The 15,334-nt window shown below is 45.5% G+C and overlaps 1 protein-coding gene across 1 annotated transcript; it reads left to right on the forward strand.

Moving 5' to 3' along the window:
- The first annotated feature begins 255 nt into the window (after positions 1-255).
- LOC103649028 (ras-related protein RABE1c) lies at positions 256-13,487 on the forward strand. The gene is made up of 8 exons (XM_008673379.1): positions 256-264; positions 383-521; positions 6,212-6,277; positions 6,364-6,461; positions 7,508-7,570; positions 7,710-7,788; positions 11,860-11,873; positions 13,216-13,487. Exons 1-8 carry the CDS (start codon positions 256-258, stop codon positions 13,291-13,293), a joined length of 546 nt encoding a protein of 181 aa, XP_008671601.1. The 3' UTR covers positions 13,294-13,487.
- Positions 13,488-15,334: the final 1,847 nt, after the last annotated feature.

Consider the following 15,334-nt stretch of genomic DNA (forward strand, 5'->3'; position numbering starts at 1 on the left):
GAACCGACTTAAAGATGGATTGACTTAAAGACCCATGATGTTTTGTGTCATTATTATAGTCGATTGTAAAGGACATAAATGTAATTTTACACAGGCTGCACCATGTGCCTATAAATAGGTGAACAGTACCCCGACACTGTTCACGCAATCCTGTAATCGCTAACGCATTACACTGGAATTATTTTCTGTTAGAGGCGAAGGTATAAACGTACCTAAATATTATGTTTTGACATTTAAGTTCATATTATGAAATATATGAATAATGTAATTTGTACCTAAATATCACAAATGCGGAGAGGTTGCTTCGAGTCCTCGACCTGGTGACTCAGTGGGACAGCTCTCATCACTGCATCAGGCCTGCCCTTTAGAATGCTACTATTAGAATATTTCTAAAATAGTTTATATTTTATCTTTAAAAAGGATTGACTTCAAAATAAGAACAGTTGAGCTTGATGGTAAGCGCGTAAAATTACAGATATGGGATACTGCTGGTCAAGAGCGGTTTCGAACTATTACAACCGGTATGCAATACTTGTTTCTGTCAGTTGCAGTAATGTTGGCCCCTCAATTTTTATGGGTTAACTAGGTGAGTGCCCGTGCGTTGCAACGGGAACATAAAAATATGTGTTATAAGGTTGCAGAGGTATGCACACCATGTCCCTTTTTTCCCACAGGACTACAGGACCTCACTTCTGTGTCTTGGTGACTACACAGCAGCGGCGACTCCAGTGCAAACGTCAAGAGTCTCGAGGAAGAAACGGCGGCGAAGATCGAGCAACTCACCCAGTAGGCCGCAAGCATCTCCCTGACCGCCATGGTGGGTCCCCGGCGAGGCGAGGCAACCCGAGCGAACCCCGGATCCGAATATGCGGGGACGACAGGGGTGGGGGAAGGGGCACCGAGGACCTGCGCGGAGGAGGGCAAGGATGGCGAGGTGTGCGAGCGAGCGTGGGGCGAGGATGGCGTGGATGGTAGAGGAGTGGGGGCATGGTGTTGCCTTATGGATGGTGGGAGCGAGGATGGCGGAGAGCAAGCGGGGCGAGGATGGTGGGATCTGCCGTGGAGGCAATCCCTGGATTGCGTCCTTCCATCAATAGAGAGCGGGGTTGACGGAGGCTGGGGCGAGTACCACGGGATCAACGAAGCACGGGCGAGAGGGTGTCGGGGTGTAGACGCCTACACTGCAGACTTATAGAGTAGTAGAGATATGCTTCAATCATTGTGGAGATATGCTTCAATCATTATAGAGGATCGACGTTGATGGCGGCTCGGCGTCGCGTGGATGGCGGGGAGCAGAGGAGCGGTGGGTGGGCAGAGGGAACCGGCAGAACAAGCACCTATGGACGCCTACACTACACAATTAAGTAGTAGTAGAGATAAGGGAAACCTGGAGGATGGAGTATAATTATTTGGAAAAACAATAGCCAAAATAAGGCAGGAAGTAAACTAATTCCTGAAAACCAACAATCAGTCACAATGACCAAAGATCAACACAAAGTGCAAGCAGTAAGACAAAATGAACTGAAAGGGTTGGTTGGTGTGGAGCAGGACTGGTTTGTGTGCTTGGATGGGAGGCAAAACAGAAGGCAGTAGAACAGTTGGATAAGAGATTGGGGAAGTTGCTACAGTAGGGAATGAAGTTTGTTGTGGTTGGTTTGCTACCATTGTCGCTGCAGCCAGCGTTGGTGGCTGGCCTGGAGGTGTTAGATGTAACATCGGATGGACTGTTCTGTCAGTTGCTTCTCGCTTAGCTCCATCTCTTTTATTTTGTCTTGAGAAAAGGACTACTCCACCCCTGCGCCTTCGATCATTCAGATACTGAGTTTCCACTGTCGTTTCAGCATACTGATGAAAATGTTCCACCTGGACAAACAAGAATGTTCATCATAAACGAACATGCCAAAATGTGTAGTTTCCAAACAGGGACATTCCCCGTTTACAATATATTAGAGGGGAGAAAACATAATGCACATGAGGGATTTAACTTCATGTTTGCAATTCTGATACGCAGCAGGTCACATTTTTTTTATAATTGCAAATAGGAAGTTAAAACGATGGACATAAGCTAGCAACTCTGGGAAAGGAGACTGTGAGTGAACTTAGCATTCCCAGCAGACAAGTTTGAAGAAGTTGATTTGTGAACTTAGCATTCCCAGCAGACAAGTAGCTATGATGGTTATCATCCATTATGTGTAAGATTTACCTTAATGCCACATGGATTAGATAGTCATGAACATTACACATAACATTTGACAGAGACTCCAAAGATTCAGCAAAGGCCTTGCCATCCTTCATTTGGGCAAGTTGTTCTAGTTCTAGAATCAATTTGCAGGAGCAGCCAAGATCATCCTCAAATATGGCAACTGTGTGTTGCACAAAAGGAGAAGGCCGCCTGGTAGCTCTATAACAATGAAACCTTGGTGACATGGTCAAGTGCTGATGGAAATCAGAGTTTGCACTTTCAGCACTTAGACAAACCCGATTTCTTTGATAACAATCATTAAGCTCTCAATGGAATTCCTCTCTCTCTATCTATCTCTCTCTCTCTATTCATGATGGTAGAGATAGGTATAGCCGCCTGCTACAGGAAGAAAAAAAATCTGGTTATGACAAACAGTCTCAAAATCATAAGTGTTACTTTGCAGGAATTTTATAGAAATTGTATAAAGATTTTATAGGAACCGCTTTATTTTTTTTACAAGTGAAGAACAAATGAAACGGGAAATAGAGCCTGCAAACCAAACTGTGCCTTCTTATTGTTAGCATAGATTAAGGTCATAATACACATTGTTGAACACCTCATGGCATGCTCCAAGATCCTAAAATGGACTCCAAGGCAATGTCTGCATTTGCCAAATCAAATGGGCCTTCTAAAAGAGAATGCCAAACACCTATCTCTCCAGTTTGACTGAAGCTTCTGAAACAAAAATGCGGCGAGCATACCTCGTCTTGTTTTGGATATATGTTGTAGAAACAAAACAAGCTGTGTGTGAGTCAAGTGAGTGAACAAGTAGACGCACCTCAGGCTTGCAGGCCTTGCAAAGCACGCCAAGGGAGTTGGCGAGCGCGGAGGCGTCCTCCACAGCACCGCGGTTGCTGTGGCTGCTCTCCGACGGCAGGACGTGATGTTAGCACTTTAGCAGAATGTGTCACGTGTTAAACCCACGAGGAAAGATAAGAGAATGTCATCATACCAGTCCTTTGAGATCCTCTTCAGAAAGAAAACTTAGCTGATCAAAAGCATCTTCCAAAAGTCGACTTCTTATTTTGAACCGTTGTCTTGTCAATGCAGAATGTGATGTTGATTGTCTAGAAAACGTTAATTGGGATTGCTCGCAGAAAGTGAAAAAAAGTTCAAGACATTGTTTTAGAAGATGTATCAATCTTATTTGGGAATATCTCAGCTGACAAAAGTTTAATGAATGCAAATTTGTCAACATTCATACATGCTTCTCAAAAAAAAATAGAAGAACACTGCAGAGCTTTAGGCTATAAGTGAATTTATGCCACACACTCGTGGAGCAAATAAATCCTACATCATTGAACCAAAAGAAAATATTCAACAGCAACAGGTGTAAAGTGTTTTTTATTTTGTGCTATCTCAGATGTTTGTTTCCTCAATCCTCACAAATGGTACGGAGTTTACTCCTGAATTTTACTATCTGTGCATTCTTTTCACCACTTTATTTAAGCTGCTAGCTATGGTTTTCAAGCAATTTGTACTATTTGAACCAGTACGCACCTGTCTTATTCAGCACTAATTACACAATAGATTAGCAATAGCTTACAGTGAATATTTTGACTCGACTGGTAAATGGAGCCAAAAAAGGAGCAAGCTTTATGATCTCTGATGCTCGAGTATTACCAAGTATTGCCTGAAAAACATATGCATAGTCATAGATGATGAAAGACATTTCAATTAATCCAAAAAAGCATAGGCATCCATACTTGAGACACAAAATTTTCGCTCGTAGCTTCTTGAGAATAGAAATCACTTGCAACATTGAATGGTAGTCGGTTGTTCCAGTCTTGCAACTGCAATGAGGTAAGCTATTATATGACAGTTTGGGTGGAAGTGCTTCATCAGAAACAAAGTAAGCTGAAACAAAACAGCAACAGTTACTTTCGTAAAGAAAAATATGTTTGGAATATTACCAGAAAAAACTATTATATGTATTGACATAAAAAAACCACAAGTGGAATTTGACCATCCTGTATTCCTATATTACTGAAGGCATTTATAAAGTTTAAAGAAATCATAATTTCAGGTGAGCCCTTTTCAATGTTAGTACAGTATCATGGACTCATTAGCATGTACTGTAGCTAAACAAGATGCAAGATCATAAACTGTGTATGCACTCATCGCTGAACCTGAGCTGAAGCGCCCCCAAGTTTAATTATTCCAACGGTTTTGTTAGGATCCCCTCCAAGCCTTCCAAGAGCATAATTTGCCGCAACCCAAGCATATACACCTTTATCCGAGCCTGTAAAAGAAGAACCACCAAGTGTAACAGCTAATGATACAAAAGGCACTTTTAAACACCATACCCCCCCCCCCCCCGCCAAAAAAAAACAAACAACGAAATTTTATGCTTGCTAGTTACTAATTTGCACTGCGTAGATTGTTATAAATTGCTGCATGCTGTCATTTTGATTCTAGTTTTTTTCTTACTCAACAAACAGAAGTGTCATCTAGGAATACCCTAAAGCTGCATCTCCGCTACATATTTCTGCTAGTCATTTCTAAATCCATCGACTCACATCTAATGCAGATTTGCAACAACAAACCCGCAACAATTGGCACTCTCTTTACATACACAACACACCTGGAATCAGTTAGCATTTCTAATTCATTGCATTATTGGTCGTCTAATTTAAAAAACCCAATTTACTTGCCACAATGCAATCAGACCGAGCATTTTAGAGCTTAAGCATCCAATCCCCTATCCATAGTGCAATCAGCGACCGAGCATTTTACAGCTAAAGTATAGTGACTTGCCCGAGGTGGCAGAAAATGACAAGGGACAAGCAGTACCTGGGATCACCTTGGCCCACGCGTCCTCGAACCGGAACCCAGAGGCTCGTAGAACATCCCTGCAAGACGCTAAGATCGCCTCCTGGGCGCGCTCCTCGAGCAGGCGCAGCCCTGCGATGGCCATGAGCCGCACCTCCGCCTCCCTAACGGCGCCACCAATCTTATCCCTCGCGAAATCTAACAGAGGCTTCAGGGACTCCCCGGTGGATTATGCGGCGGTCACGGCGCGACGGACGGGATTGCAGCAGGGGGGGGCTCGAGATTGTTGGTAGCCGCGGCGAACGGATTGCGTCGCCCCCCTCCAAATCCTTCCGCGAATCGCGCCGTGGCTACGATTCCGGAGGTCGGGCGGGCGGCGTTGGCGGGCGGAGGTGGCGGGCGGTTTGCGGCGAGGAATCCGGAGGTCGGGCGGGCGGGAGCGGGGGCAGTCTACGCTGAGCGGCGTGGGCGGACTGGGGGGAGGCGGGGGCACGCGCGGGGGGAGGCGGGGGCTCGCGGCGTGGGCGGACTGGGGGGAGGCGGGGCACGCACGGGGGGAGGCGGGGGCACCTTAGCTGTGGACGCTAGGGATGGCAACGGGTACATACCCGTCAGGTAGTACCATTCCATACCCGTACCCATCAAAAAAATTCTACCCGTCGGGTTACCCATATATACTCGCGGGTATAAAATCTTACCCATACCCGTACCCGCGCGGGTATTTTTACCCGTCGGGTAACCCATACCCGCAAGGAAAGAATTAAATTCCAATATACCAATCACTCAAAATATTAAAGAAACATATAAAAACAACTTTAATTTCACATATAACAAATTATATGATTACATAACTTGGTATCTAGACAAATGATAATTAGAGAAGAGTTTTATTCTAGCTAAGTTGGACTCTATTAGATGTTTATAGTGCTATTGATGCGGGTATATTTTACCCACGGGTAGACGGGTATGGGTAGTACCAACCCATACCCGTACCCGTCTACCCAACGGGTAGAGGTTTTTACCCATTAACATACCCGCGGGTAGAGAAATCATCCCGTACCCGCCTTCATATCGGGTAAAACCCGTCGGGTATTCGGGTTTCGGGTACCCATTGCCATCTCTAGTGGACGCTGACACTCCCTTCTTAATAGAGTAGTAAAGATTATTCTGAATCTGCTAATAATTTTGATTATGCAGCCTACTACAGGGGTGCAATGGGAATTTTGCTTGTCTATGATGTTACTGATGAGTCATCTTTCAATAGTACGTGCACAGTGCATTTCAACTAAAGTCAATCCTTTGATATGGGCCTTTGGCTTCTCTTCTGACGTTAGTGTTAATGTTGACAGATATAAGAAACTGGATTAGGAACATAGAGCAACATGCTTCCGACAATGTGAATAAAATTTTGGTAGGCAACAAAGCTGACATGGATGAAAGCAAACGGGTATGTTCTTTTTTCCTCTTTATTGTCTCGCATTTTCTGTCCATGTAATGTTACATTCTTATTCAAGATTTTTGTGTACTTTGATGTTCAGTTTAAACTGGAAAACTGGATCAGACATGAGGTGGAAAACATCAGGATATGTTTAACACAATGCACCTCAAATAGCCGTCATGTAGTCTCTAGTCTGTCCAATGTTTTTTTTCGAACAACGCAGGAGAGCTGCGTGTCATTTCATTAAGACAGAAAACACCAAGTACAAAGGGAGGAGCCAGACCTCCCTGAACTCATAACAGCACTTACAAAACACTGCGGCTAATGGCTATGGGACAGGCGCACTCCATGAGAGGGATCTTGCTGTCCAAAGGCCCCGGTTAGACACCACAAGTGACCCTCTACAGCCACTTGGGCAAGAACTATTTGTGCCTGAGGCCGGATTCCATCAAACACGCAGGCATTCCTGTGCTGCCACAATTCCCAGGTGACTAGGATGACCAAGGAATTGAAACCTTTCTGCTGACCTTTTTTGATAGAAACGGTTGCCTTTCTCCACCAAGAACAGAAGTGGCTCGAGTAGCTGGGCGGCAAAATGTTCAGCCCGAGTTCCCTCAATAAACATGCAATACCTCCCTGGAGAGCACACAGGCAGAAAGAATGTGGTTGATTGAGGAGCAGATGGATGGTGTGCGCAGATGGGTCACAGATGGTGTGCCATGGAGCAGAGGCACAGGTGAGGGGTGCTGTGCATGCAAAAAGCATAGGGCAGGCGAACGGCATGGCTTGGGGAGACAGGACAGGTGATGCAGCTGCATGAGAATGAAGGCAGCAGCTGTTAATCGGTGGTGGTAGAGGTAGGCCGTACGGGATTGATGGGAGGTATGGACCTATGGTGCTTAGATGAGCTAGTGGGCTTCCCTAAGGCAATGGGCTGTCTAGACTGTAGACATTCTGTCTTCCTTTCCCATTTATTCTTTCATATTTGTGCAGATTGCAGTTACATCTCCTGTCATCCTTATTCTTTGTAAGTGGCGTTTATTGTCTGAATACAGGCTGTGCCAACTTCAAGAGGGCAGGCTCTTGCTGATGAGTATGGCATCAAATTTTTTGAAACGGTCTGTTCTGTTTTTTACTTTGTATTTCTGCTGTGTTCTCCTTGCATCTATTCTAACTGAATGGAACGACCTGCCTGATATGTGGTTGCCTAAAACTAAAAGGCTAAAACTATATAAATCATGATTGTTGTTTCTGCAGAGTGCGAAGACGAACCTGAATGTGGAGCAGGTTTTCTTCTCCATAGCAAGAGATATCAAGCAAAGGCTTGCTGAATCTGATTCTGTAACACCCTGAATTTGGGGGTATAAAATTTCTTTTTTAATATCCACCAAATTCAGGTGTTACCCTCTTCTTCCTTTGCCTTTCTTTATCTTTCAAAAATAGAGAAGGAATATTTTGTTTTTATGAAAGTATTAGATGTATTAATGAATCTCAAAAAGGGTTTTTGATCATTGCATCACATGCTGGAGCATTAGTCTTCTTGTTGTTGATTGAGTTGAAAGAGTTCAACGAGTTAATTTATTCTCTTTTGAGAAGCCCAATTTAATTAATAATAGAAATTTACCAAAAAATATTTATTGAATATTCTATTTGGAAATATTATTATTTTTAATCATTATGGTTTTCTTTTAATATTTCAAAAAATAACAAATATTTATTCATACATTTTGAATAACATGCGTTAAGAAAAAGAGGAAAATGAATTTCAAAATAAACAGAAATAAAGAAAAGGCCTAGCTGCTCGGCATGTCCGTGGCCCGCTCGGCCTTCCAGCCTCGTCGCGCGCACGGGAGCACGAGTAGCGGCCATCCAGTTCATGGGCCCACCCGTCAGCAGGGTGCGGGACCCACTTGTCAGACCAATTTTCCTCAACTGCCCACTCCCTTCCCTAGCCGCCACTACTCCTGTTTCCCAGCCGCCAGGTTGTTCCTCTTCACGTACGTCCACGACTTCTTCAACCCCAAGCGCATCTGTTCCCTGCTCTCCTTGGCAACCAACAGCAGCGGCAACCAGCAGCCCGGCGCGGTGGCCGGCGACCAGGGCGTGGCAGCCGGCGGTGCGCCCAGCCAGCCGCCCGTGCCCGCCGCACCGTGATGCGTACGTCGGATCGCCGCTAGTGCCGCGTCCAGCTTCCGTCGCGAGCTCGGCCCTACGTCGCCCAGGCCCTCGTCGGAGCACCTCGCCATCCTGGCCGTCGTCGCGAGCGTGAGGTGAGCCCCCTCTTCTTCTCCCTCTCTCCTCTGGCTTCTCTTTCCTGTCAACGCGTAGCTAGCAGCCGTCCGGCTTGCGGCAGGGACCTCCTCGCGTGAGCCCGTCTGGCCGCCATGCCCGACCAGCCCATCCGGCCGCCATGGCGAGCCGCTGCCATCGCGCAGTCTGGCTGGTGCCTAGTGGCCAGCCAATGAATGGTCGAGCAGCCCGGCGGCAAGGGCCCCTGCGCGCGGTCGCAGCCAGCGTTGCCGGCGTGCCTGTCAGGCCCCGCGCCCCTTTCCCTGGCCGGCAGAACCGCCTCGCCGTGAGTGGCTCTGCTGTTGTCGTCCGCCTCGCCGTGAGTGGCTCTGCTGTTGCCGTCGTTCAACAGAGAAGAAGTCAAAACAGGAAACCTGCATGTGCGATACTTCTCCCATGGGCAATACTTCTTCCGTGCATGTGCTTTTTTCAGCCATATGAACCCACGAACTCCTTGCATGTGGCTAGAAAAGTGCTCCCATATTAGATGAAAGGATCCTCTGCACCCATGGCTCTTGTGGCCCTTCGTGTGGCTGTGCTTTTGACCAATTAAATCGTGCCATGTCATAAGGTCGTAAATAATCCACAAACACTATTTATTCAATATAATTTATGTCATAAACCCATTTAAGTTGCACTAAAATTGTAATAATATCACCAACGCGTTAGAAACACTATTATGTCATGAAGCATGTTTTATGTATGTAATTAATTATTTGTTTACATTGGTTATTAAAATAGATTTCTAATTAAAACTAATCTGTAGTTTTAATTTATACGTTTATAATAAATGTTAGCATGATTAATATCAGCTCGAATGTTCTCGAATTAATGCTTGTTTAGCATAATCGCGACATCTGTTATTGTTTCTCGCGTGTCGCTCATGCTATTCGCATGTGTCGTTGTTGCTGTTCGCGTGCCATTCGCGTGCGTCGTCACCGTCCATTCACGTGTGTTGTGCGCAATCCGCACACGTTATTTAATCATTTTGCTATAATCGTTCATGCTTATTAATTAATTGTTGTTTAGCCGTTGACTAATTGATAATTTAGTTTATCTAAAATATCTTGCGCAAATAATTTATATGAACTAAAATCAACCTAGAAATATAGCTTTGCGCGTTTAATCACAATCTAGTAGTATTCGTTGGTCGCGTCGTTTGTTAGCCGCAGATGGCCAGTTATTTGTTATATAATGCGTCGTAAGCCCATTTCTACTCGTCCTGGTCACGTGCTGATTCGCTCGTCGTTCGCGTTGGTCGCGCGCACTATTTCAGGTGTCGTCAGCGTGCTATGTCGCGCGTGTCCGCACGTCGTTTGTACGTTGTCGTGTTGTTTCGCGCATCGTAAACTCGCCTCATTTAGAATCTCTCGTGCTAATTATATTACTTATTTATTTGACAGCGGTTAGTGTAGCATATTTAATCAAAACTAAATAGTAGATGTAATTTATATTTGATAACGTCGAATTAAATGTCCTAGTTCATATTCGTTTAAGCGTAAACATGATAACTTGTCGACCGTAGCCTCGACCGTCGCGTTTCTTTGTCCTCGTGTGACCGTAGTAACACACTCTATTTTATTTTCCGTATTTTATATGTTTTACTTGAATGGTGTAATGTTCTTATGCATATATATGGTTGTTTGTTTGTACCTATTTGTATTCGCTGTGCGACGCGAATAGATTGCGATCTGTTCCTGAGCTTCGAGGAATCGACGGTCAAGCTTCGGCGACCAAGTGATCTAGCTCTTCGAGTTCCATAAAGTTGAAGACCCTGAGCATCTGTTTGGTGAAGGCAAGTGTCCCTTGACCTATCTCTGTCCTATACATACTTTAATTCACCTCCCACATTACACATTTATACCTAAGGATTGACTAGCTTTTGTTATCCATGTCCTTGTTACCTATCTGGGTTGGATTATTATTGCTTAGTCTTATGCTATTGCTCAACTCTAATCAATGAACATGATGAGAATTATCAATGATACACTGTTTTCCCTTCTTTTATTATGATGTTATACTTGTGGTCTTCAAGGGGGCTCGAGCGGTTTCTCGAGTGCCTCTCCGTAAGGACCTGTTCGTTGGATGACCGCCCGGGAAAACAGTGCAACCATGAGGGTGGAATGGGGTGCCCTTAGCTGAATAATTAGAGGATCCGGGGTGTAGTTCGCTTCACCGTCGTGCCGTCAATGGGGCTCGGTGTATGCGACTCGCTCTGCCAAGGTTGATTTGTCCCTTAGGGAGGAGTGCGGTACATTTAGGAAACCTAACGGGCGGCTACAGCCTCGGGGAATCTTTGTAAAGGCTACGTAGTGAGACCCTGCCTACTCACCTTGGGAGTGTTTAAGGGTCCGTACAACCCGAGGCAAAAAGGGAATCATGGCTCATGGGTAAAGTGCGCAACCTCTGCAGAGTGTTATGAAACTGATATATCAGCCGTGCTCGCGGTTATGAGCGGCCAAGGGAGCTCCAGTGATTAGTGGTACTTGATCAGAGATGTTCGGGTTGCTGGTGACAATGAGACTGATGGTTCTTGGTTTTGACTCTGGTAATGGTAAGTGGTACTCTTTCCGTTTGGAAAGGAGTACGTTTGGGTTAATAACGTGGGTTAACACTAAAACTTGGCTTTCTATACTAGTAATAATAATCTGACCAACTAAAAGCAACTGCTTGACTTATCCCCACATAAAGCTAGTCCACTACAGCCAAACAGGATACTTGCTGAGTATGTTGATGTGTACTCACCCTTGCTCTACACACCAACCCCCCCTCCCCAGGTTGTCCGCATTGCAACCACTGCTCAGGAGAAGATGAAGCCGTGGAAGGAGACTTCCAGGAGTTCCAAGACTACGACGAGTTTTAGACGTGGGTTAGCGGCAACCCCCAGTCGGCTGCCTGTGAAGGCCGCATTTATCTACGTTTTGTTTTCGCACTTTGATTTATTGTAAAGACTATGTGGATGTCTCAGACATATGATTTAATCGACTATTTCCCTTTTAATACTATTTGAGCACTGTGCGATGATGTCCATGTTATGTAACTGCTGTGTACGTGAATTGCTGATCCTGGCACGTACATGGTTCGCATTCGGTTTGCCTTCTAAAACCGGGTGTGACAGATTCAAAGCCAGAGGTGCAACTTCAAAACTTATTGGCTGTCCGCCGTACGAAGTCGTCGCCCAGACATATTTCGACAGAGCCACCACGGCATTCGGAGTCAGCTGGTGGATCCGGACGTTAAATCTACGCAGGACTTCCCCCACGAATCGGTGCGCAGGTAGGCGAAGACCAGCGGCAAAGAACGCCTCGAAGACAACCAACTCGCCTTCTGGCTCGGGGACCTCCTCCGTCCCCGGCACACGAGCGACTCCGCCGCCAAAGTAACCAAGCTGCTGCATATCTAGCACGCGGACCGAGGACATCCGCGACACACCGAAATCCACCGTGTCGCCGGCGCGCAACTCCTCCGCCGCCACAGTGCTCAGCGTCTCCTCAGACGACGCGTCGGCCGGCGGAGTAGCGGCAGCAGAAGAAGAAGAGGTCGGCATCGCTACGTACCGTCGGCGGCGGCGGGCGGTCTGCTTCACACGGGCCAGATCTCCGGCGAACAAGAGCAAGGAGGGCAGACGAGCAGCAAGAGGTTTGAGAAGGCGGTTAGGGTTTTCGCGGAGCGCGGAAAGATAAAGTTCAAAACGCGCCGCCCCCCGTCCCCTTTTATACACAGGGCGCGACGCTTCGGGAAACCCGCAATCCAATAGTACGGCGTCAATCAACGGTCATGTCAAAAACCCCCGCGGAACCACTTCGAGCGAGGGCAGCGTCTCCGCCATCTAGCGACGCCTTCGGCACCAGGTGACTTAGTCGAACTGGTCCCTCGGAGGGCAAATGTTGGGACGAAGGCGAAGACGCCACCCTTCGCTCGAGACCTTCGCCGTACTCGCTGCACCAACGGTGACAAGACAACGGGCAGACTTACCCTTCGTCTCATACGTCGCCGGACGAAGACCCGCGACGAGGTCGTCTCATCCTGCGACCTTGTCCAGAATGGAGGCCCGCGTGTGATCCGGCCCATTGTAACAGGCCCTGCGTGGCCGTTGCGCGTTACGGGCCTAATTTGTAAAGATCTCCCTGTAATTACGGTCTATAACCCCCGCTTTATGGGAATATTCCGGAGATAATCTAGGTGTCTGAGGGCACATGCGTCCTTAACACGGGACGCTGGGCACCCGGATACTTATAAATACCCCCGCACAGTGCCCTTGAGAGGCTAGATTAACAGAGCTATTGTCATGTCGTGCGAAAACCCTGTTTACGTCACTTCACACCCCCGTTGGATCACCTTGCACCAGAGAGCAAGTTCCAACACTTATTCTTCCTTTTCAGCTTGTTGCAGGAAAAAAAACTAATTAACTAACAACTTGCATACTTGCTACTTCAGCAATGTTGCTTAACAAGAAAGGAATTCTATGTTTCAGGATCGCACGATCAGTATTAACAGACCTGAGGGTGGTGAGGCTTCAGCGTCACAAAAATCAGCTTGCTGCGGATCGTGACGGGGTTACATGCGATACCATACTTTGTAATTTACCCTTCTACGTACCTTTTATCTGGCTGTCATCGTTCTCGTCTAACTTTTAAATGCAATTGCTTGGATTCAGGTTTCTGTGTTGTAATGTGAACAATTTTAGTTGTACCCCTGGTAGAAATGCATGTGCTCATAAGTCATTGCACCTTGTTTTGATGGAAATGCTTGCAAAATCGTTCACAGTTTAGGCGCGGCCGTACTACCTGTTGCTTTACTACATTTAGACTGACTAGCAGACTATGTATATGACCACAAAACGTACTGTGGATCGTACTGTTTATTAGGTGGAGTTTAAAATCGAAGGTGGTGTAAAAGGTCTTTAGCCGAGTTAGTTAGGTGTTTTGAGTAGTCTCTCTAGCACATGTCTAAGACTCGGCTTTGGTCGCTTTTGTTCTGATATGGGTTACGGTGCCGCTGCGTGTTTTTTCAACCTGATATAATATTGTGAGGGTGGTCTTACCCTCCCTGTTGAGTTTTAAATAGAGCGTGGTGAGATAGATAATGTTGTTCGAGATAGCCTTAGGAGTCAATGCACTCGGTCTATCGTTCATTTGTCACATATCTATTGCAGCGCTCTAGTGCACAGTTTTTGTTGTTATCCTATAGCCATTTTAGCGTTATATTAGTTTTTTACATACTTGAAACAAAACACTATAATTTGTTTGAAAAAATTCTACCAGCCATGTAAATAAGGAAAAGAATATAATTTGAACAAAGCAAATAAAATTTGAAATATTAAAATAATAATATGAATTACATAGTTTGTAAAAAAAATTAATATAATATTACTCGTTATCATCTTTCTTCTCTATTTTATTGTATTTTTTCTCGTCTAGTTTTATCCGTTCGATTATTTTTACGGCTAGCTTATAGATCCTTTTCATGCCATCATCCATATTGGTGATGGACTGATTTAGCAACTTGGTATAGTGCTCATACAATTTTGATGACTTAATACCTCGCTAGCCCTATAGATCTTGTTTACCATACTCTTCTACATAGCATGGGACTCACTACTATTCATTGTTGGCCTCTTCCTTTTGCGTTGTGCTCCTATCCTATTGTGGCCAATAGGACGCGTTGGTCCGATGATGTCCAACGATGTGGAACTATAATCGTCGTCCATGTTGAGACACGATCATTTGCTCACATCACTACAATCATCGTCGTTGTGTGGCACACACCATTTGGGTTGATGACGAAGAGCTGCAAGTCTATTTTACCGGGTCTATTGTGGAAGCTCTTCTTTGCCGCTTTGGGCAGTATAACATCATCTAATCCGCTAGTCTGGGCCACTGACAATCACTTGTAATTGTCGTTGAATGGGTGACCTTATGGTTGCTTGTGGACCATCGATCCTTCAATTGATTGGAGGTATGGTGGCAAGGATGTTTGATGGTGGGGTTGTACGTAGACGTTATATGGCTCCAAAAAGTTATCCCCTTATGTTGTTGCCCTCAACAAGGTCAATAAAGTACAATAGCCTAAGGTGTACCTATAAATTTGTGGACTCAAAAATTGTTCTCAACTTAAAAATTGGGTCTAACTCGTAGAAGTCTATGTGTACTTAACAGTCTTTTGTTCTTCATCATAGTTCAGTCCCATCGCCATTGGAACTATGGGACACTAACGTGCCTATGGGAGGACAAAAAGGAGCACACGCACCATATGTGGGAAGAGATCTATATGAGGGAGAGAATGCAAGAGATGCACCATATGGAGGAGCATATGGAAGAGGAGCATCATACAATCCATAAGGAGGAGCACCATATGGATATCCGTACGGGTACAAATAAGTAAAAGGTCGTGGAGGAGCATCAGTGGAAGAAACTCCAGTGATAGACATATGTGTGTTGGTCATAGGAGGTTTAATAGTAGGAGGAGGAGGAGCGTCGACACGTGGTCAATATGGATATGGGAGGAGGAGGATATGGATATAGAAACAAAGGTTGTGGAGTCAGGGAACAAGGATGAGCAGGAATGTCCTGGCACCAATAATGAATAGGAGA

The sequence above is a fragment of the Zea mays genome, chromosome 2, assembly GCF_902167145.1.
Source record: "Zea mays cultivar B73 chromosome 2, Zm-B73-REFERENCE-NAM-5.0, whole genome shotgun sequence".
Taxonomy (NCBI): Eukaryota; Viridiplantae; Streptophyta; class Magnoliopsida; order Poales; family Poaceae; genus Zea; species Zea mays.

Coding starts and splice junctions, on each gene's coding strand:
- LOC103649028 (XM_008673379.1), top strand. Junction 6,278..6,363: donor TGATGAGTCATCTTTCAATA/GTACGTGCACAG, acceptor TAATGTTGACAG/ATATAAGAAACTGGATTAGG. Junction 7,571..7,709: donor GCATCAAATTTTTTGAAACG/GTCTGTTCTGTT, acceptor TTGTTTCTGCAG/AGTGCGAAGACGAACCTGAA.